The 20,789-nt window shown below is 43.2% G+C and overlaps 2 protein-coding genes across 8 annotated transcripts in view; one reads left to right on the top strand and one right to left on the bottom strand.

The window, feature by feature from the left end:
- Positions 1–20,789, top strand: part of mcf2l2 (MCF.2 cell line derived transforming sequence-like 2) — a 112,251-nt gene that overhangs the window by 27,453 nt on the left and 64,009 nt on the right. For all 4 annotated transcript variants that reach the window (XM_042339215.1, XM_042339214.1, XM_042339213.1 and 1 more), the window contains exons 7-15: positions 652–801; positions 1,071–1,195; positions 1,833–1,947; positions 2,829–2,948; positions 3,249–3,440; positions 3,954–4,148; positions 4,733–4,910; positions 8,213–8,325; positions 10,918–11,006. In XM_042339215.1, the coding sequence (XP_042195149.1) occupies positions 652–801; positions 1,071–1,195; positions 1,833–1,947; positions 2,829–2,948; positions 3,249–3,440; positions 3,954–4,148; positions 4,733–4,910; positions 8,213–8,325; positions 10,918–11,006 (1,277 nt within the window). The remainder of the gene's footprint in view (positions 1–651; positions 802–1,070; positions 1,196–1,832; positions 1,948–2,828; positions 2,949–3,248; positions 3,441–3,953; positions 4,149–4,732; positions 4,911–8,212; positions 8,326–10,917; positions 11,007–20,789) is intronic.
- Positions 13,032–20,789, bottom strand: part of b3gnt5a (UDP-GlcNAc:betaGal beta-1,3-N-acetylglucosaminyltransferase 5a) — a 28,650-nt gene continuing 20,892 nt past the window's right edge. For 3 of the 4 annotated variants that reach the window (XM_042339222.1, XM_007911818.2, XM_007911820.2), the window contains exon 2: positions 13,032–18,556. In XM_042339222.1, the coding sequence (XP_042195156.1) occupies positions 17,070–18,209 (1,140 nt within the window). In that variant the 5' untranslated portion in view covers positions 18,210–18,556 and the 3' untranslated portion in view covers positions 13,032–17,069. Of the gene's footprint in view, positions 18,557–20,517; positions 20,544–20,789 lie in introns of those variants that run through there. The other variant, XM_042339223.1, reaches the window with a different exon arrangement.

The raw sequence follows: 20,789 nt of genomic DNA, 5'->3' as shown, positions 1-20,789 counted from the left end.
TAACTCATGTGTCAGCCTGGCTCAGTGGTAATGCTTTGGCCTCTGAGTCAGAAGGTTCAAGTCCCACGTCGGGAATCACAGTCTAAGCTAACGGTCCAATGCCGCGCTGGGGGGTACGTTGTCGGATGAGATGTTAAACCGAGGTCCCATCTGCCGGCTCAGGTGAATGTCAAATGTCGCTATTCGATTAAAAAGAAGAGACTTTCTCCCTTCTGGTGGTCTGGCTAACAATCCTTCAAAATAAAATCGGTCACTCACTCCATGGCTGTTTGTGGGACATTGCTGTGCGTAAACTGCTGCCGAATTTCGTCACAAAATGCACAGTCAGAAACCACTTTACAGTGTATCCTGTGAAGCTCTTTTGAGATGCCTTGACGACGTAATAAGATGATATTATTATAATTATTATTATTAGATTGCGCAAAACCATAGTCCAGCAAATCTCCATGCTCAAGTAAGAAAGGAATAGAAGGATGTCAGAATAGGTAGAGATGGGGGATTGGATAGAGTATAAACCCTGATACAGACTAGTTGGGCCGAATGGCCTGTTTCTGTGCCATAATATCTGTATGTAACCTCCCCTCTGTTGCTGGCAGCGGTGATTGGGGACTACGTTTATCTAGCATTTCCGTTCCTTCCTCCCGTTTCAAGGCAATTGAAAACTTTGCCCTGACAGTGAAGTCCACGGCACAGATGTTGCAGTCGTTCGGCACAGACCTGGCTGAGACGGAGTTACCCAATGACATCCAGTCCACACAGGAGCTGCTCACCGCTCATACTGAAAAACAAAACCATCTGAAGGTACAGGTTATCTCCGAGCATCTCGTGATGTGTTTTATCAATCCACGGCTGTTTGGGGGACACTGCTGTGCGCAATTGGCTGCCGTGTTTCACCCACAAAATACAGTCAAAAACCGCAACACAGTCACTCCACTTTATAGTATATTCTGTGAAGCGCTTTGAGATGTGTCAACAACCTGATCAGGCGCTATATCGAATGCAAGGATTATTATTATTACTATTTCACATGAAGCAGACTTTATTTATTGTTTTTCGGGGGTTTGCTTCAGGAGAAGCTGAGATTGGCGATGAAGGAAGGCAAAACTCTCCTGATGTGCATTAAGGAACCGACGACTCAAAGCCTTAATTATACGCTGAATTTCGACGAAGAGGAAAATGTCCGCACTGCTGAAAGGTCGGTGCCTCGTAATGCGTCTGTGCTTTTAATTGATATCAATAGTTGAGGGAAGCCTTTTAGTGACAACTTTAACTCAAGCTTCTGGGCCAGATCCATGGGTGTTTAAGCTCACCTTCTAGGCTGATGCTCAGGTGCAGTGGTGGGGGTAGGGGTGAGGGTTGCAGTATTTTGGTGGTTTTGGATGAGACATTAAACCAAGCTCCTGTCTGTCTGTCTGTTCAGGTGGACGTTAAAGATCCCAATGGTACTATTGGAAAAGAGAGGAGAGTTTCTCTCTCGCGGTGTCCCTGGCCAACAAACCCCCAAATAATAAATTGGTCACTCACTCCATGGTTGTTTGTTGGATCACAAAATACACAGTCAACCCACTTTACAGTATATCCCATGAAGTGCTTTGAGATGTCTCGATGACGTAATAAGGCGCTACATCAAATGCAAGGATTTTTATTATTATTTTTAATGACATCTCCTGCACATTGTGGAGTCCTGTATCTTAGTGATTAGAGCACTCGCCTAGCAAGCGAGAGGACTTGGGTTTGTTTCCCGTCAGGGAGAAACATTGGGCAAGAAATCGCCGATGGTTATGTTTTAATACAAAAAAACCCCACCTCACTTCATCCTTTTATCTCATTAGGTTACTGATTCAACTGGACGAAACGGAGAATGCCTTTGACCAGTTTTGGTCTAAACATCACCTTAAACTGGAACAGTGCTTGCAGTTGCGACACTTTGAGCAGGATTTTCGGGAGGTGAGTCACGGTGTGGGGTGAGGCTGCCTCGGGCTTTTGAGTCCGAGACGCTGTGCTCAGTCTAGGCTGATGCTCCTGTGCAGTGCTGGGGGGGGGTAATGCTATATGGCTAGATGCACTGTCCCCTCAGGGGAAATGTTAAACCAATTTAATGCAATTAAATCAACTGGATTTTCCAGTTTAAAAAATAAAATGTGGTCACTCAATCCAGGAATGGTTTGTGGGGCAGTACCGTGTGCAATTGGCTGCCGCTTTTCACCCACAAAATACACAGTCACTCCACTTTTCAGTGAAGCACTTCGAGACATCTCAGCGACGTGATAAGGAGCTGTATCAAATGCAAGGTTTATTATTATCATTAATATCCTTCATCCCTGCGACACTATTTGAGAAGAGAAGCTGTTGTATCTCCAGGTTTCCTGTCTGGCGATCGCTCAGATGTATTTGGTCAGTCCCCACCACGCGGCTGTTTGTGGGACTTTGCTGTGCGCAAAATTGGCTGCCGAGTTCACCCAGAAAAATACACAGTCGCTATACTTCCCGGTAAATCACCATACTTTACAGCGAAGGGTAGTTCTAAGCCTAAAACGACAGCAAAACGGGTCTGGGACTAAGACTGGGTGAAGTAGAACATCGGCTCTTTTGAATTGATGCATCAGAAGAAACATAGAAACAGGAGTAGGCTGTACAGCCCGTCGAGCCTGTTCCGCCATTCTATAAGATCACGGCTAATCTGTACCTCGAGTCCAGTTACCCGGCCTTACCCCATATCCCTTAATACCCTGACCTAACAAATATCTATCTAGAGCCACCTAGACATTGCTGACCTCCTGTAGCAACCCGTTAAGGACGAGGTGACAGGTTACTGTCCTATGTTACAGGTCAAAGCCACTCTGGACGTTCTCATGGAATCGCAGATGTCGCTCACGGACATTGGGGATAGTGTGCTCCGCGTGGAGCAGCTTCTGAGGGAGGTGTCGCTGCAGGAGGAGAGAGCACAGGTCTGTGGGCTTTTACATGCCATCAACTCCTTCCCCCTGTGCATGGGCCAGTTCTGTCTGTATATGGACTGTCTCATAGACATGAGCCAAGTCGTGGGGGGAGTGTGCATTGGGATAACTGCATTAGGTCCAGCTATGATCACTCTACCTGTTAGGACCTTGGCTTGCAGAGTTAACAGGAGCCGAGTTTGCCTCAACAGACACTACTCTCGTCTTGGGTGGGTGGGGTGAGCAGAAGGTTGTGTGTTTGGTGGGACTCGAACTCATAGTACGTAATTGAGATCGCTCTGTGGTTTGCAGGAGTCGTTGGAAAAGGCTCAGTCATTGGCTTCGCATGGAGACCAACTGATCCAAAGCGACCACTACGCTGTGGACTCCATTCGGCCAAAGTGCAACGAGCTCAGGCGCATCTGCGACAACTTCAGCAACGAAGTGAAGAAAAGGCAGGGCACGCTCAGCAAATCCCTTGAGGTCCACACGTGCCTGGACAAGGTAGCTGGGTTTAGCTTCAGGCAATTTAGCCGATCAATGCCATTCGTCTCTCTGCATTGGCCATCACTACCCCAATACCCTCCTCGCCAGTCTCTCCACTATCCACAACGTCCAGTTAACCCAGAACTCTGCGCCCGCTTACACACCCTCACTAAACTCCGTACCCCTATCACACCAGTTCTTATCAGGCTCCACTGTCTCCGCCCTCCTGGTTGTCACTTGTGCCCCTCCATTCCATCATCGGCAGGCAGGGCTTTCAGCCTCCATCCTACAAAACTCTGGAACTCTCTCCCTCAATCCCTCCGCCTTGTCCCTTCCTTCCCCATCTTCAGGTCGCGCCTGAAGACCTTCCTCTTCCACCGTGCCTCCAGTCACCTCGTCTGTCCCACCGGTTCAGCGTCGTGCTCCGCCACGGTCAAGCGCTCTGGGACGCTGCCCTGTGTTATGGACTCGATATAAAATGCAAGTTGTTGTTGTAGGAAGGATTATTATTATCGTATTGCGTTTCCAAAGGTCAGCCAGTGGTGTGAAGCGGGGATCTATCTCCTGGCCTCTCAGGCAGTTGACAAGTGCCAGTCACAAGAGGGTGCTGAGGCTGCTCTCCAGGACATCGAGAACTTCCTTGAGACGGCCAGTGACCACCAGCTGACCAAGCTCAACGAGTTCTACCAACAATTCGAACTGGAATTCTTTCTCATGTCTGTGAAGGTAAAACAATGTGGTCACCTGGTCAGGGTCAGTCTGCTGGACAGAGGTTACAATGGTATGAGATTTCAGTGGTGGGTGGGGTGGGGCAGGGGGATGACAGGAACCACTTGGGGTCCCAAAGGCTGGATGTGCCATTGGTGGACTTACAGCATCACCAAATATTGCAGCACAGAGACAGGCCATTTAGCCCATCAGCTCTGCGCTGGTGTCTCTTCTCTACACTCTTCCTCTGCCTCGCCCCTTCCGTCCCCATCTGCAGGTCACACCTGAAGACCTTCCTTTTCGACCGTACCTAAGGTCACCTCCCCCCATCTCGGCATCATGCTCCGCCACTGTCAAGCGCTCTGCGACACTACCCTACATGAGGGGCGCTATATAAATCAAGTTGTTGTTGTTGGTCATCAAATCTATTCCCTCGTTTTGCCAGGAAGGGTTTTGCCCAGAAGTGTGTAAACGTAAACTATATTGTGGATCCGTGAGATTGGCGTCATCTGATAATGCGCCCCATCTGGGGAGCTTCTCTGAAATTGTTATTATTATTATTAAAATATATTCTCTGAAATTATCCCCAATCTCTGCTTCAGGCCAACGTCCAGAGAGGTCTTCAGAAGCTCGAAGACATCCAAGAAATGATCGAGAAACGTCAAATTAGTTTGAAGAAGTTGGCGGCCAAACAGACCCGCCCAGTTCAACCCGTCGCCCCCCGACCAGAGTCATCTCCAAAGAGGTCCTCGCCCAAACCAGCCAGAGCACCAAGCCTCGGTAAGTCACACAGTCTCCAATTCAGCCAGAATGCCAGGCCCCGGTAAGTCACACAACAGCCAATCCAGACACCAAGGCCTTTCCTTTAGGACGTGTGGCAGAGATTGTGGCTGCACCACCTGAGAACCCCGTGCCGCTTGGATTGATTGGATTACTTAAAAGGGACAGAGAGAGATGCGCACATAGACGCGCGCGCACACACACAGACACAAACGCACAGACACAAACATGCACACACACAGACACGTGCACACAAACACGCGCACGCAGATGCGCGTGTAGACTTGTACGCAGATGCACAGGCGCACGCGCACGCACGCACACACAGGCTAATTCAAAGTATCCAGGGAGTTCCAGAACAGGAGGTAAATACAGTATACCTAACAGTAAGTAGGAACCCAATTGTTAGTCGATTGGCGGATCGCTTTCTGGGGTAATAATCCCTTGCATTTGACATACCGCTTTATGTTGAGACGTCTCAAAGTGTGTCACAGACTATACTGCAAAGTGAATTGACTGTATAGTTTGTGGATTTGGTGTGTATTCAGATAACCAGTGTAAATCAAGGCTGACAGTGATGTTTCTGCCTGTGGGATGTTGCAATCACATGATAGCCAAGCAACTGAAACAAGAAAGCGTTTCTTATCAATTTTGCAGTTCATTCCAGATATAAACATGGATTTGAGTGCGGGAAGGCTGTTCAAAGGGAGTTACACAAGGAGAAGCAAACGGGTACATTCCGACAGTTGGCTTTAATCCACGGCCCCGAGTTTAACATCGCGAGCTGAGTATAAATTGGTTTGAGAATGCCATGGGACAAATAAATTGTTCCAGGAGCAAATTTTCACATTGAACGATCTGGTCAGATGTCCACACAGATATTAGATTAGTATTACTAACCATAGCAACCAACAAATCCCATTCATACTTGTCTTGTACTTCCACTATAGGAATATGAGTCAATCTGTATCAAGTTTGCTTTTATTGTTGACTCAAACTGTTATTTGTATAATGCTCGTCATTAATTTGAGAGGCATTGAAAGTTATCTAATATTGCATTTAATAATAGAATAATAATCCTTGCATTTGATATAGCGTCTTATCACGTCTTCAATACGTCTCAAAGCGCTTCACAGAATATACTGTAAAGTGAATTGACTGAATATTTTGTGAAAGAAACGTGGCAGCCAATTGCACACAGCAGCGTCCCACAAACAGTTGTGGATTGAGTGACCAAATTATTATTATTATTTTTGAAGGGATTATTACCCCCGGAAAAGCAATCTGCCAACCTACTAACAACTTATTGCTAGGAAACTTGCTCAACATTTTGCACTGCCAGGGAATCAAACCCAGGTCCTCTCGCTTGCAAGGCGAGTGCTCTAACCACTAAGTTACAGCACTCCATAATAATAATTTGATACTGCACCTCATCACACCTCTCACAGGAGTTTTTCCTGTAAAATGCAGTTATATGCCAGCTGGAGACCGGATTTAGACCATGAGATCAGAACAGGAAGTTTATAGCTCAGTGCAATCGCCTTGCAAGCAAGAGACCTGGGTTGTATTACTGGCAGGGAAAAATGTTAGGGAAGTTTCTTTACTCCACACTCCTGTGTTTACCTAGCAGTAATTGCAGTAATCAGAGTAAATCGACACCTGGGTGGAATTTCTCCCCAGAGACTGAATGAGGGATAACCGGGGAAGGGGTAAATTGAGAGATATGGAGAAAAGGACTGGAAAAGGGGTTCTAATGGCAGAACAAACCCAAGGAGCTGAAAGCCGTCTTGTTTCTAACAAAGTAGGCAAAAGCCAATATATATATATATATATATATTTATATACATATTAAAATATACAAATAAACATTTGCCAAACACCCAGTGCAATCAGCAACAGCAAATTACATTTACACAGCACCTTTCACATCGAGAGAATATCCCAAGGCGCTGAACAGTCAGGGAATTGGACCTGAGCAGGAGGTTGGGATCAGCAGGAGTGGAGGGGCAGAGGTTGTGTGGCCGAAGTCACGGTCGAAGAAGAAGGTCTTGAGACGGGCCTTGAAGGAGGCAAGGGAGGGAGCAAGGTGAAGGGACTGTGGGATGGAGTTCCAAAGGGCAGAGGCAGAGAGGCTTAAGGTCCGACTGCCGATGATGAGGCGGTGCCCGGGGGAATTGGAACAGGCCGGATCACGCTGACTAATTCAACATTCTTTTCCATTTCCCCTTTGTTTCTAAGTGGATGCTTTGCTTATGCTTCTGATGGCCTGAATCATGTGCTGTTTCTCCCAGCTCAGCAACTGCTGTCAGGACACTACTGCTTGTGTTCCCCAGCCAGCCCCTCACTCTGATCTGGATGAAAACAGCCTCAGTCTTGGAGCAACTATTTGCACAATCTGTGTGTGTGTGTGTGTTTTAAAAAAACATAAAGAGGATCACGAGTTTTACAAAAGTTTAATCAAACTATTTATAGTCTGCAAAATACACACACTCACACACACAGAATGTTACCTCCAAATTGCCTTATGACTATAATAATAATCCTAGCATTTGATTAGACTTGAGTGTGAATGATATTGCAGTTCAGTGCTGGGGGAGCGAGGTGTTAAAGATCCCATGGCACTATTTGAAAAGAGTTTCTCTCTCCTGGTGTTCTGGCCATCAATTCCCCCAGATACAACTGGTCATTCACTGAATGGCTGTTTGTTGCTGTGCTGAAAATTGGCTGCTGCGTTCGCCTCCAAAACACACCGGTGTGAAGCGCTTTGAGACATCACAACGATGTGATGAGATGCTGTATCAAAATACAAGTATTATTATTACTTATCACGCCATATCATATTAAAAAACTTAAGACTCTGCTTCCTTTAGCTGCTGTGAATTTAAAAAATATTTCCTGCACTGTTTGCCCACAAAATACAGTCAATTCATTTTATTGTACATCCTGTGAAGAGCTTTTGAGACATCTCAACGACGTGTTAATGCGCAATACCAAATGCAGGATGATTATTATTATTACCTTCATAAGAAAATAAGAAATTGCTTGGGGAAAGAAGACTAAGATCCATCTAGTTCACCTTCCACCATCCTGGCAATCGCTTGCACATACATATGCACATCATTTACAAATTCTCAGACTAAATGGTAATGTCAGTATTTGCTATGTAAATGGAAGTGTCAACGATGAATAAAAACTACTAAAGATTTTTTAAAAAACACATTTTTTATGTACTTCTACAATAACTAATGTAATTTCACTTTTACAGGCAGTTAATGTTCATCGCACGGTTTATTATTTTACAGCTCCTAATCGAAGGCATTCAGAAAATATTGTCATCTCAAAGCCTCCTGCCGAGACAGAGTTAGCAAAGAAAAGAAACGCAAAAAAACCCAAAGGAAACAATTTAAACTTAAAGGTAAGACCATCAGTCAGTGCTCACTTACCTTGAACAATACCTTTGGAAAGTTTTACATTGTCTCTACAATAACGTGACTATATATAGTCTTGGAGCGCTTCACAAACATGGGGTTGGACGCCAAGCAAAGGGGAGGTGACACGGTCAAAGAGATAGGTTTTCAGGCAGGATTCAAAGAAGGACAGAAAGAAAGATAGCATCAAGTGGATACGTTGCTTTGATCGGATATCTGATAGCCATTCCTCTGCTCTATGGCGATTCAAATCAGCGTCGCGGGACAGGGATGCCCAAAGGCAGATTCCTAAGGGGTCACCAGGAGCTACAGCTATTTTGATCCCAGCCTTGCTCAAAGTGAAACTTGTTAGCGTAGAGCAAACTGCTGGTTGCTGTAGGGCCTTCAGCTCCTCTGCCCCCACACTTGGTGGAACTCCGTCCAGCAGTCCCTTGGTCTTGCTCCCTCCCTTGCCTCCTATAAAACACGCCTCAAGACCCTCCTCTTCGACTGAGCATTTGGCCACCTGTTAGTATTTGAGGAGGCTTCCCTGATTCAAATATCGTAATCAACGAACGACCTGACAACCCCAATGTAATCAAGGTTTATTGTAACATAAGCAGGATCATTAATACAACATGTATCTTAAGCAAAAATTTACAGAATCAAAACCATATTACCTGGTTCTTGAGCCTAGACAGTAGCCTGACATGCCACTCAGAGCTGCTTTCCCTCTCTCTCTCCCTCGAGCTGCTATTTCTGTGACAAATCTAGTCCGGACTCATCCTTTATAATAATAATAATCCTTGCATTTTATATAGCGCATTTCATGTCTTCTAGACGTCTCAAAGCGCTTCACAGAATAGACTGTAAAGTGAATTAACTGTATATTTGTGGGCGAAATGCGGCAGCGTCTCAAGTGTCCCACAAACAGTCGTGGATTGAAACGACCAATTCATTATTTATTTTTTCTTGAGGGATTACTATCAGGCGTGTGGAGTAAGGAAACATGCCCAAGGTTACGCCCCACTGGGAATCAAACCCAGGTCTCTCATTTGCAAAGCGAGTGCTCTCACCGCTGAGCTACAGGACTTTATAGTGATAACAGCATATTGCATAAGTGTTGCCCCTTTTTCCTGTGCGTTTTTCCCTTTTGATGCTCTCTAAACGTTTGTTCAAGATCTTGTTGCTGCGCAGCCGTTTTAAATAAAACCAATGTGATTTATCTCGATGGCACAGCACTTCACTTCCCCTTTCTTTGGCACTGTCAGTTCCTTTTGTGGTCCTGTTATTAGCTTACTTGACCTTGGAGTCCATCCGGAGATAGTGTGGTTTGCTCTCTGCCTGACTCGCCTATCTGAGTAATGTATTGGGGGCGAGGATAATACTCTAAGAGATAATAAATTAACATATTACTGCTATTTTTGACTCGCACCCAATAACATGTGGGATGTTCTAAAACACCCTCTTACCTCTACCCTCCTTGCCCTCCACCACTCCTGATCCCAACCCCCAGTTCGGGTCCAAATCCCTGACTGTCCAGCGCCTTGGCACGTCTTCCCGACATGAAAGGCTCGTTATTATTCTATGTTAGTGTAAATAGCGATTTTACATTAACTGAGATTGACTCGCTTGAGAGCAAAGGGAAGGAAGTCTTTGAAAATAAATTTTACCCAAGACATTTTTTATTAGCTTGACTGAAGCAAGTTATAAAAAAAAGGCACAATTTTGTTCTGAGGTACAAAGGTTGTGGAGTCGGAGAGTGTTTTGATTGTAGAAAATTGCAATGAAAATACAGAGGGGTGGGGTGTGGGGGAGAAGAGATTGGAAGATTGGGGACTTGACCTTTTCCAGAAATGACCAGGATTCTGGCCTGCTCCAGGTCCTCTACCCTACCCACCATACCATTTGGCAGTCGGGCCTTCAGCCTTTCTGCCCACAACCTTTGGAATTCCATCCCACATCCCACTCCTTCGTCTCACCCTCTTCCTTGACTCCTTCAAGGCCCGTCTCAAGACTTCCATCTTCAAACGCACCTTTGGTCACCCTCCTACCCCTATCTTCCTGAGCCCAACCCCCAGTTTGAGTGCACGTCCTTGACTGTCCTGTGCTTTGGGAAGTCCTCCCAACGTGAAAGACTCTGTACAATTGTAATTTATTGTTGTTTTCAATTGCTGTAACGGACACCAACAAATAAGTAAAATGCTCATTAAAATGTAAATTTTCCCAGTTTTATGCTACAAAGGTGCAGTTCTTATAGTGATTCTTCTTCAGACTCAAAACTGAGCGTTACAGCTTGGAAAACTAATTTGACTCAATGAGTCCATGCCGGTGTTTATACTTAATCGCTTCCTCCCCCTCTTCCCCCATACCCATTTGTTCCCCATTACCTTTGAGCATTGTCCTCACCCAGCAAGTCTAAAACTCCTCAGTACAAGTGTTTCACCCATAGGATATACAGTCAATTCACTTTACATTATATTCTGTGAAGCGCTTTGAGATGTATCGAAGACATGATAAGGTGCTATATCAAATGCAGGGATTATTTGTTAAGATAGTTGAGGCAGACTTATGAGATTGTGAACTTTTCTCTGCAACAGATTGAAGTGATGCATGAAGCCAGCCAGGGAGGGTCCAGTCACATCCAAGTCGCAGTTGAAAGCGAAGAGAATCTACCGACCCGCAGAAGGTAAGACACTGGTTCACTTATGTCGGTGATTTAATGACTGAATAACAAACCTCTTCAGAGCATAGTTGACCCTGTTATCACGTGCTTCGGTGTGGGGTAGGTCTACTTGGACTTAGAACACAAATTCACTCTAGAGCTAACTGTTGCATAGATCACGATTATTATGACAGAATAATCCAAGGCTTATCAGAATTGACGGCAGTGAACTGGGGGTGGTGGGCAGTGGTAGCCATTTTTAAGAGCGTCCTGAGATAACACAGGCTCTGAGTTTATGGACGAAATTCACCATTAAAACAGAGTCAGCTGCATTATGATGGATGGATTCAGTGGGGTAGGTCAGCAATTTAAACCAGAGATCGCCACCATTCTCCAGGATGTCTTGTAACCTCTACTTACTATTTAAGGGGAAGGATGTTTGTATATTTTCTGGCTACAGTTGCAGTCTAATGATTTGAGGAAGGTGATGATAACGATTTTTAAAGCGTGTATTAATGTAACCGAGGAATTCTGAAAGCTTCCCATCAACAGATAGTGTGCTGTTACTGCATCGAAATAGAAATGAGAGGCTTTGCAAATATGGTCAACTAACTTAAAAATAAATAAACTGTACACAAATCTGCCTTTGATGAACAACCTGAATGTACACTGGGCAGAGCAGCACAGAGTAAGCTTTGTTTAAGGGCTTGCTCACTTAAGATTTTAAAAACAGCTCAATAGTACTTTGAATTTGTGAATCATTTTAAGCTAAGCTCAAATTGATAGTAAGTATACCTGAGAGGCAAAGGTTGTGGGTTCAAGCTGCATGTGGGGACTCTGAGCTTGTACAATGTCAGCTGGCACAGCAAAGCTAGAGTGTGTGCTGCACTGGCAGAGATGAAGTGAGTCCTTCCATTGACACATTAAACCCATCAATCTGTTGAGCTGGATGTCAAAGATCCCATGACCTGTGTACTTGCCAAGCCCCACCCCGACTCCCGAATAAAATTATTCACTTCATGGCTGTTTGTGAGACATTGCTGTGCATAAGCTAGCTCCAATGTTTGCCTACACAAGGTACATGTGAAGAAGGGCTTTGAGACACCCTCAGGACTTGAAAGGTGCGACATCAAATGCAAGTATTGTTATAGTGTAGTCATAACTACTGCCAAGAACAGGGAGTGAAGGATGTGCTATATGACACCAATGCTTATGACCCTTACCATCAAAACAAAGGTCTATTGTATACCACAACCTGTACTCTTGTGGCTGCTTGGGTTAACCAGCATGAAGCAGCCCAACATTTTAGCTGTTTGCAATGGCTTAGAATCATAAAATTTTACAGCACAGAAGGAGGCCATTCAGCCCATCTTTGGAAGAGCTATCCAATCAGTCCCAGTCCCCTGTTAAAATTTAACCTCATCTTTAGCTACTTCCTGCCCACCCCCAAGCCCAGCTCGGTCTTCTGTTCCATCGTTCTAAAGCGCTTTGAGATGTTCTTCAAAGTGAAAGATGCTGCTGTGCAGCTGGTGAATTGAAAACGTACATCCCTAACTGATCAAGGCAATCATAGAATCAAACCGCTCGAAAGAACCTGTATTCAGATCTTGAAGTCCTGCAGCTCAGCAGTTAGAGCACTTGTCTCGCAAGCAAGAGATCCGGGTTCGATTCCCGGCAGGGTAAAATGTTGGGCACGTTTCCATACCCCACACGCCTCTGTTTACCTAGCAGTAAGTAGGAACCCGGTTGTTAGTTGATTGGTAGATCGCTTTTCTGGGGGTAATGCCTTCAAAAAAATATCCTTCAAATTGGTCACTTAATCCACGACTGTTTGTGGGACACTGCTGTGCGCAATTGGCTGCTGCGTTTTGCCCGCAAAATATACAGTCAATTCACTTTTCAGTATATTGTGTGAAATGCTTTGAGACATCTCAAATACGTGATAAGATGCTATATCAAATGCAAGGATTATTATTATCTTGTAAGATATACTCTAGTTACCCATTCCCAACACTCACATTTACCCCAGAGGAGAAAAACAATGATAGCAGTACTTTTTAATTTTATTTTAAAAACGGGGGAAAAAAATTCACATTTCAAAACATCACAACATATAAAAATAAATTTTCTAGTGAGCTAGAAAATAACAGGTGCAAAATAAGCAATAGGCTGGAAATACACGCATAACACACACACACACACATATATATACACACACACATACTGCATAATGTGTATATATATATATATATATATGTACCAAAAATAACTTCAACCTCTTTCATTTCAATTCAAAGAAACCTGGAAGCAGGTTACAATTTGTTCCTGGAAGTTCCTCACTAAAATTCCATAGAGATTAAGTCAAATTCACATTTTCAAAAGGTCACTGCCTATAATTGTGCCACTGCATTTCAGACCTGTTTTTGTGCTGGTTTGGTTTGTAGAAGATACTTTGGCTGTAAAAATCAGAACACCGTTAAACTATTTCCAATTCACTGACCTGAAGCACTTAAAACTACCCACCGAATAAAAAGGTAGGACGAGGTAGGTGCTGTATCGATTGATATATTATAGCCAGCGTTTCCGCATTTGTGCAGAATGCTACCGGATTCTAGTGTCACACATAATGGTCATTCACCAGAAATAAGCTATCTACAGTAGTTAAGTATATAATATATATATGTGTATAGTGGGAGTGGGGGAGGAGGGGTCAAAATTGAGACGTTTCACCATTTTTTGGAGTTTCAGTCAACAAGTTTGTGACTGGTTGGGGGGGTGGGGGGGCACCCCACAACTTTGGCACAATGGTTGAACCCAAAGGTGCATTGCCAAGTGCAGAGAAACGGGTCCCGAGGCCACTTGCACAACATGGGCCAAGTTGGGCCGGTATTCTCTCATTAGCAGTGAATCTCTGCTCTCTGGCGATCGGCAGCAACAAACTGTGTTCAGAAACATCCCGCTCATCATCCCATTGTTATAGATTTGCTGGATTGCTATTTGAAGAGCGACAGATTGTTCTGAACTATTGGGAGTGTTTTTCAGGTGTTGGTATTTTGTGTATCCGTTTCAGATTGCCCATGGCTTTGGTATTTGTTTTTGCTGGAACAGCTTTCTAACTTTGGTCAACAGTTTCTGCACGTAAGGGAGAGAGAAAAAAAGTAACCCAATAAAATGTATATTGGTGAATACAGAACAAAAAAAAATCAAACTGCTAAAATCACGTTAGAATGTGCTAATGTTGGGATATTGGAAAATGTGGCAAACTGTTTAGTTGATATGCATTGAACAGATTGATTCGGTCCAGTGCAGGAAAATAAATCTATTGTAGCCAAAATAAATTATCAAAATACGTGCGTTAAAAATGAATTAAAAACAACCGTGGTTTCCTTTCAACTTCTGTTCCTGTTATAGGGAGTTTAAAGAATGATTGAGAGGTCAGTGCTGAGGTAATGGGACGCTTTCCCACTTCTGGTCATTAACATCACGTGTGCCACGGACAAGTGCGGAGTAAAGCTCCTGTTCACATCACCTCAATCTCAGAAGTGCATCCAGACATTGAGAATTTCCCCTTCCCACACTAGCCATCTCTGTGGACACAGGAGTGCGAATGGCAACAGGTGCAAAATTAAGTTTGTGCTATGTGGGCCCCTCTCTTGTTCTCTCTCTCGTCTACCCAAACCAATTTTCAATGTGCCCAATGCCTGAACAGGAAAGGAATGCTGTTCGCATTACTTAGTCTGGGCTGAATACTAACTGAGGCCCTAGATGAAAGAACATCTTTGTAAACACCCCTACCTCCAAAGAAAAAGTGTTGATACGTCACTGGAGGTTAAATATAAAAAAAAGCCCACCCATTAGTTTCAGTTCCGATTCAGCCTGCCAATAGAAGTTACGTTCTTTTATAGAAACAATTCACAAATTTATCTAAAAACGCTGAAGTGTATTTGTAGACATGGACTGGTAAAGGGAAGAGTTTGTGCAGTGAAGGTTTGTGGTTTTATTTACAAGACCACTCAAAAAGAAAATGTCCTTCATCACCAAGGTTTGGCCGCAGGGTCAGGTGGCCAAGATTGCCTGTAATAAATAGATCCAGAGCAAAATGATAACTTTCAAACAAAATGCAAAGCAACCAAATGTTAGTGAAGGCTGAGAGTTTAACATGGGCATCACCACAGCTGAGCTCACAACAAACAGAAGGTTTGATGGGTCACAATTGTACAATTTGGCAGATATGAAGGCAACACTCAGGTTTTCAGTTCTACATTTCTGTACAAAACGGAGTTGGGTTCATCATCGGCCAGTATATAACATTTGATCTTTTAACAGACACTTGCTTTGATCAACCATCAATGAAAAGCTTTCATCCATACAGCTCACCATGAATAATCAAGAAAATTATGTGTACAATGCATTAAAAAATTAGCTTCTCTTTAAAGTAACGGATTATTAAGACAGAGTACCTCAACGTCTAAACTTATGGAAAAGCCAAACATCAAGTTGACAATTTACAGCTGCCTCTACATCAGGCCAAATGTTTACAACCAACACCCCAGGCTTCCCATCACTTCAAATGCCCTCTTCTCAGCAGTTGGGGTACTGGATAAGACACACAGAGATGAGCGTTCTTGCCGTTTACTCCCTCCTTTCTTTCCCTGTTCTCCCCCTCACCATGCATTAATTGCCTTGCTCATTTGGATGAAGATATATTGTGGAAGCTAATTTATAGCAACATAGCTGCTAATTATTGGTCTATAAATCCACATTCACCCAAATTTCAACAGTGGCTCCGATTTCAAACATCGAAAACCTGATCATGTGAAACAAGACAAAAAAAAGGGGAGTATCCAGTAGTTATTTGTAGTAAAGGTTAACCAAGATCACACACTTTCTCCTCCCTCAAGTTAGAAACTAGCTTTAAGCTTATACCATCAAACTCTTTCTACCTCAGCTAACTATCCAATTGCTAGCTCTAAGTTATAAACTAGAGAGAGGATGGAGTGGGAGGTAACGAGGTGGAAGGTGTGGTTATCTACCTAGTTAGTCGCATCATTAGTACACTGCATTCTAAATGCAACTACTGTATAGCATGTACAATGTAATGTATAGAAAAGCTTAGCACACATGAAATGCACTAGCCACAACTGAGTGCGGGAGTCATCATTTCTACATCCGCCATAGAATTTATCCTTTCAAAAAGTCTAAACTATACTGAAATTTTACACAAGTAAACAGATGGCAATGCATTATTCAGTTTGAGGACTTTTTTTTAAAAAAAACAACAAACTTCTCACTCCTGTAAACTAATTTCATAGGTTCCCATTTTAGTTTCAACTATTAGTCACTGCATCTGAAATCTGTGTAGCACCAAGAGTACTGAATAGACTGGAAATTACCAAATCCTGTGCAGGGGTTTCACTCCCATAAAAAGCACTTTACAGTTGTGCGTGGGAGCAAGAGTTAATGATACAAATGTCAGAATAAATGCACACATTGCTAGGCACGAGATGCGACCTGAACGACCCTAGCTTTGCCTCAAGTTTGGGTCAAAATTGGTCAATGGAATCAATTCCAGGTGAACTAATTCCGGTGAATAGGCCCTGTGCACAATTTCAAGAGTTTGCAGAGTGGGTGATGAAATGTTTCATGGCAGAATAACCAGGGACTGACTGGTATGATGGCCCTGAGATGCCCTCAAGCCTTCCTAGATGCTCTTGCTGCTCACCATTTTCACCACCTTTCTGACATTCCTTATGAGAACCCAGCTGATACGTATTGGAGCTGTCCTCGCACAAGCTGCCACCAGATTTGGACCAGGCTCTTGAGAAAATCAAGGGCACATACCCTCCTCTCTGCCTGAGAATTGAATCCCTGCATCCATTCATTTTCAACTCAGTAAGCACTCAAGTGGCTACACATTGGGAGTTTTTAAAAATATAAATTATACATCAGGTTGGGCAAAAAAAATAGCATAGGTCTAAGAAGAGTACTTGCAAACGTTAACTTACTGTGGGACGCTACTTTGGTATCTTGCCCTCCCAAAAAACACACAAGGTAAATCAGTGCTATCAGAATTCTTCATATAGGTTACTAGGAAAAGGCCGAAACACAGGGGTAAGTGTCCAAATAGTAGGGTTTGCAGAGAAGAAATATTTTGACCAGCCGACAATAAAGCTTCCCCCAGACTCCAGTAGTGAGATAGCTTACTTTGGGGTCTGTGGCCTCTCGCCACAAGTGATGGATGTCATTCACGTGGCCATGTGAGGTCATCATTTTCTCATAAATGCAAGGATGATAAGGGGCCTTTCCCTCTCCGGCAAAGAAGGCATGGTATTGTGGTGAAACTCCCATCTTCTTTGCACACATGCCCATAAAAACGTCATCTATATAAAGACTGCTGTTCAGCGTCATTAAGGCCTCGTAGATTTTCACCGCCACATCCTGGGACACCACGTAAGCGGCACCTGCGGTGTAGTCTGGATAAGCCGGCCACTGGTACATTTCATAGGACACGTAGTACTTGCTTGCCTTGCTCCTCACAGGGGGAGCCCCTCGATGCACTCGACCTATCCAGAAATCAGAGATCCCCTTTCTGTTCAGCTCCTGCAGGTAGGTCACGAGATTCGGGGTGTGCACAAAGACATCATCATCCGATGACATGACAAACTTGGCGTTTTGGCAATAAGTGTTCGCCCACTTGAACTGGAAGATTAACTTCAGGGTCAGGTTATGAAAGTCATCATAGAAGTCTTGCTGGATGAGGTCCGCGTATTGACGGTTCTCCAGCATTAATTCTTGCTGCGTAAGATGCCTCCGATGAACATTTTTGTCCACGCCCAAGACAAAAATCACTTTTATAGTGGCTTTCAAGGTAGAATAGATGTAATACTCATTCCCCCAAGTCTCCCGGATAGAATCACGCCTCAACCGGTTTTCAGGAGAGCTCTTCACAAACAGAAGAAGCAAAACCTCCTGCCCGTGACATTTGTCCTCGTGGTTCATTAAGTATTGGAAGCCGTAAAGGTTAGCCGCTATTTCCCTGTCGAGAGTCAGGCTGTCATTCAGAAATCCATACTGATTGATAAGGTACCTGTACGAGTAAGACTTAACGTGGCTCACCACATTGGCATCCAGTTGTTCCCAGTAGATCAGGACGAGAGAGAAGAGAAAACAAGTGGCAACCAATTGTACAAACTGTCGTTTCCTACCTCTTCTGTACACAGGCATCATCCTGCAAGGTTATGCTTCAGAAAGCCAAAGAAAACAAGCATAACTTATGTCCAGAAACCTTGGTAATATTTTGCATAGCTAACACTGATCTACTGTTGTGCAGCAAATACGGTCAACTTCCTCGATGTAGATACAAAACTTGAAACATTACACAGCAAGGGAATTTTGAGCAGCGCCCATAACTTTCTTCAGAAGACAGTGCATCCCAGTTCTCTTATCCACAGGAACAGAACAAGCTATGTGAAAACCAAAAAGGATAGAGCCCACATCCAGTCCAGTCCTCATTTTCTATGGTCCAATTTAATCATTACTACTTTGCTCTGAATAATACCACCACATCATGGGACCTGTGAAATGAAGAAAAAAAAGGTTTTACACAAAATAAAATCCTATTGTAATACAATTTGGCAAGTGGTGCCTATTCCACTTTAAGATTAATTCAACCTTGATGATTCTCACTACAATTGTACACAAATCTGCCTTCGTTTTATGGGATCCAACATTCTGAATAAACCACAGATTTATGATTATAACCCATGGTTATAAAGCAAAACTGAGTGGTAGATAAGTTCCATTATTTGAATGAAAATATATATATACATGTCACAATGCTTACTTAAGGATTGACTGTTTTCCTGTAACGCCAGTGCTTGCCTGTAGCAATTTGCCCAGATTTTAAGATTTAATCAGATCTTTCCATTCAATTTACACATTTTGACTAGAATCACAAAAAAAAATCCTTTCTGATTTCTATTTAAATACATAACCTTGCATTTGGTAATAGTACCTCCGTCTCTGGAATTAGCAAAAAAGAACACATCCCTCCAGGGACAGAGTGTGCATTCCATTCTAAACAGGAATTTCCATGTGTAAAACGCCTGCCTGGAATTCCTAGTTTGGTTACGTTTAAGAATAGCGATGGTTTCCATGTGTGCCAAATACCCAGCTGATCAAAAAAAACTCACATGATCTAGATTTCATAAAGTACGTGAGAGTTGGGCAATATTTCAGATACTGTAACTGACTTTCCAGTGGTGCCAGATAATTCAATAGTGGAATTGAAATTTCAATTCTTTTTCTCCATACTTTTACAATAGTGAATGTATGAAGGGAAAGCAATGCAAGTATTATGTGATACACAAGTTCAAATGCAGACAATAGTACTGTGTGCATGACGATACTGGAACAATTAATAGGCAGACTGTTTCTTTATGATTATTTAATAATCCTACAATCTCATATCTGATTTAGTCTTTCGGTACCAAATAACTGAAGGGAATGGAATATTCAATTTTTAGGCATTTCACTTAGAGGTCTCTCAGCTGAAATTCAGAAGAGCGAACCAAATACAAATTCTGACACCTCTGCAAATTATAAATGGCCTGGGCATTGAATAGGTCAACAGAAATATACTGACATTGGAATTGCACACAATTTACTTCATTAAATTCTCACGATTCTGGGCAGGGTGAAACTTTAGGCAAGTTTCCTCACTCCACACGCCTCTGTTTACCTAGCAGTAAGTAGGAACCTGGTTGTTAGTCGATTGGTGGATCGGTTTTCTGGGGGTAATAAACCCTCCAAAAATAATAATAATAATAATTTGGTCACTCAATCAATGATTGTTTGTGGGGCACTGCTGTGCGCAATTGGCTGCTGTGTTTCGCCCACAAAATGTAGTCAATTCACTTTACAGTATATTCTGTGAAGCGCTTTGAGACATCTTGAAGATGTGATAAGGCACTATATCAAATGCAAGGATCATTATGGAATATTCCATTTTTAGACATTTTACTTAAATTCAAAAGAGTGGGCCAAATACAAATTCTGACACAACTTTTAAACAGCAAATGGCCTGGGCATTGAATAGGTCAACAAAAATATAGCGGCGTTAGAATTGCACAATTTACTTCTGAACCACTGTACAAAATAGAGGCGCCATGTATATTTAACAAGTGATCAAGCGTTATTACACTGCATGTACGCAAGGACAAGAATTTAGTGTTCTATTGTATTTGAAGAAAATAGTCCGTTTTTGATTCAGCCTTTCAGAACAGATTCCTAAATCAATCCTGAACCAGTACTTTCTTCTCTCACTCTGGTTGCCACCCTGAAAGTAAATAGTTGAATTCACTTGCAGCTCTGACTTCCTGCTCTTGCCTCGCTTCACTTTTGAAATCTCCAGTAGTCTCATTCCCCAATCACTTTATTTACTCCACCTTTGAGGCCTGGACCACGAGCCCTCGTTCTCTGGATTGCTCTCTACCTTTCCCTAATTATTTTCAAAACCTTTCTAAAAGGTCTACACCTTTGGCCAACTTGCTCCACCCCTTCAGGTTTCGCCTCCGTCTCAGTCAAGTGCTTTGAGATGTGATCCTAAATGAAAAGCACCGTAGAAGCCAAGTTAGAAAGCTTTCACTGTGACCACTTGCAAAACAGCATCTAGTGACATGCACAACCACATATTCGTTCTCTTGGGGGGGGGGGGGGGAAGAGATAGAGGGAGAAAGCTTGGGATCTTTAAAAATTATTTCACAGGCAGGTGACTTACAGGACTGACTCAAGTAAACGGAAAAGAGT

Source organism: Callorhinchus milii, unplaced genomic scaffold (genome assembly GCF_018977255.1).
Source record: "Callorhinchus milii isolate IMCB2004 unplaced genomic scaffold, IMCB_Cmil_1.0 Scaffold11, whole genome shotgun sequence".
Taxonomy (NCBI): Eukaryota; Metazoa; Chordata; class Chondrichthyes; order Chimaeriformes; family Callorhinchidae; genus Callorhinchus; species Callorhinchus milii.
This window is presented reverse-complemented; position numbering and strand designations above follow the sequence as displayed.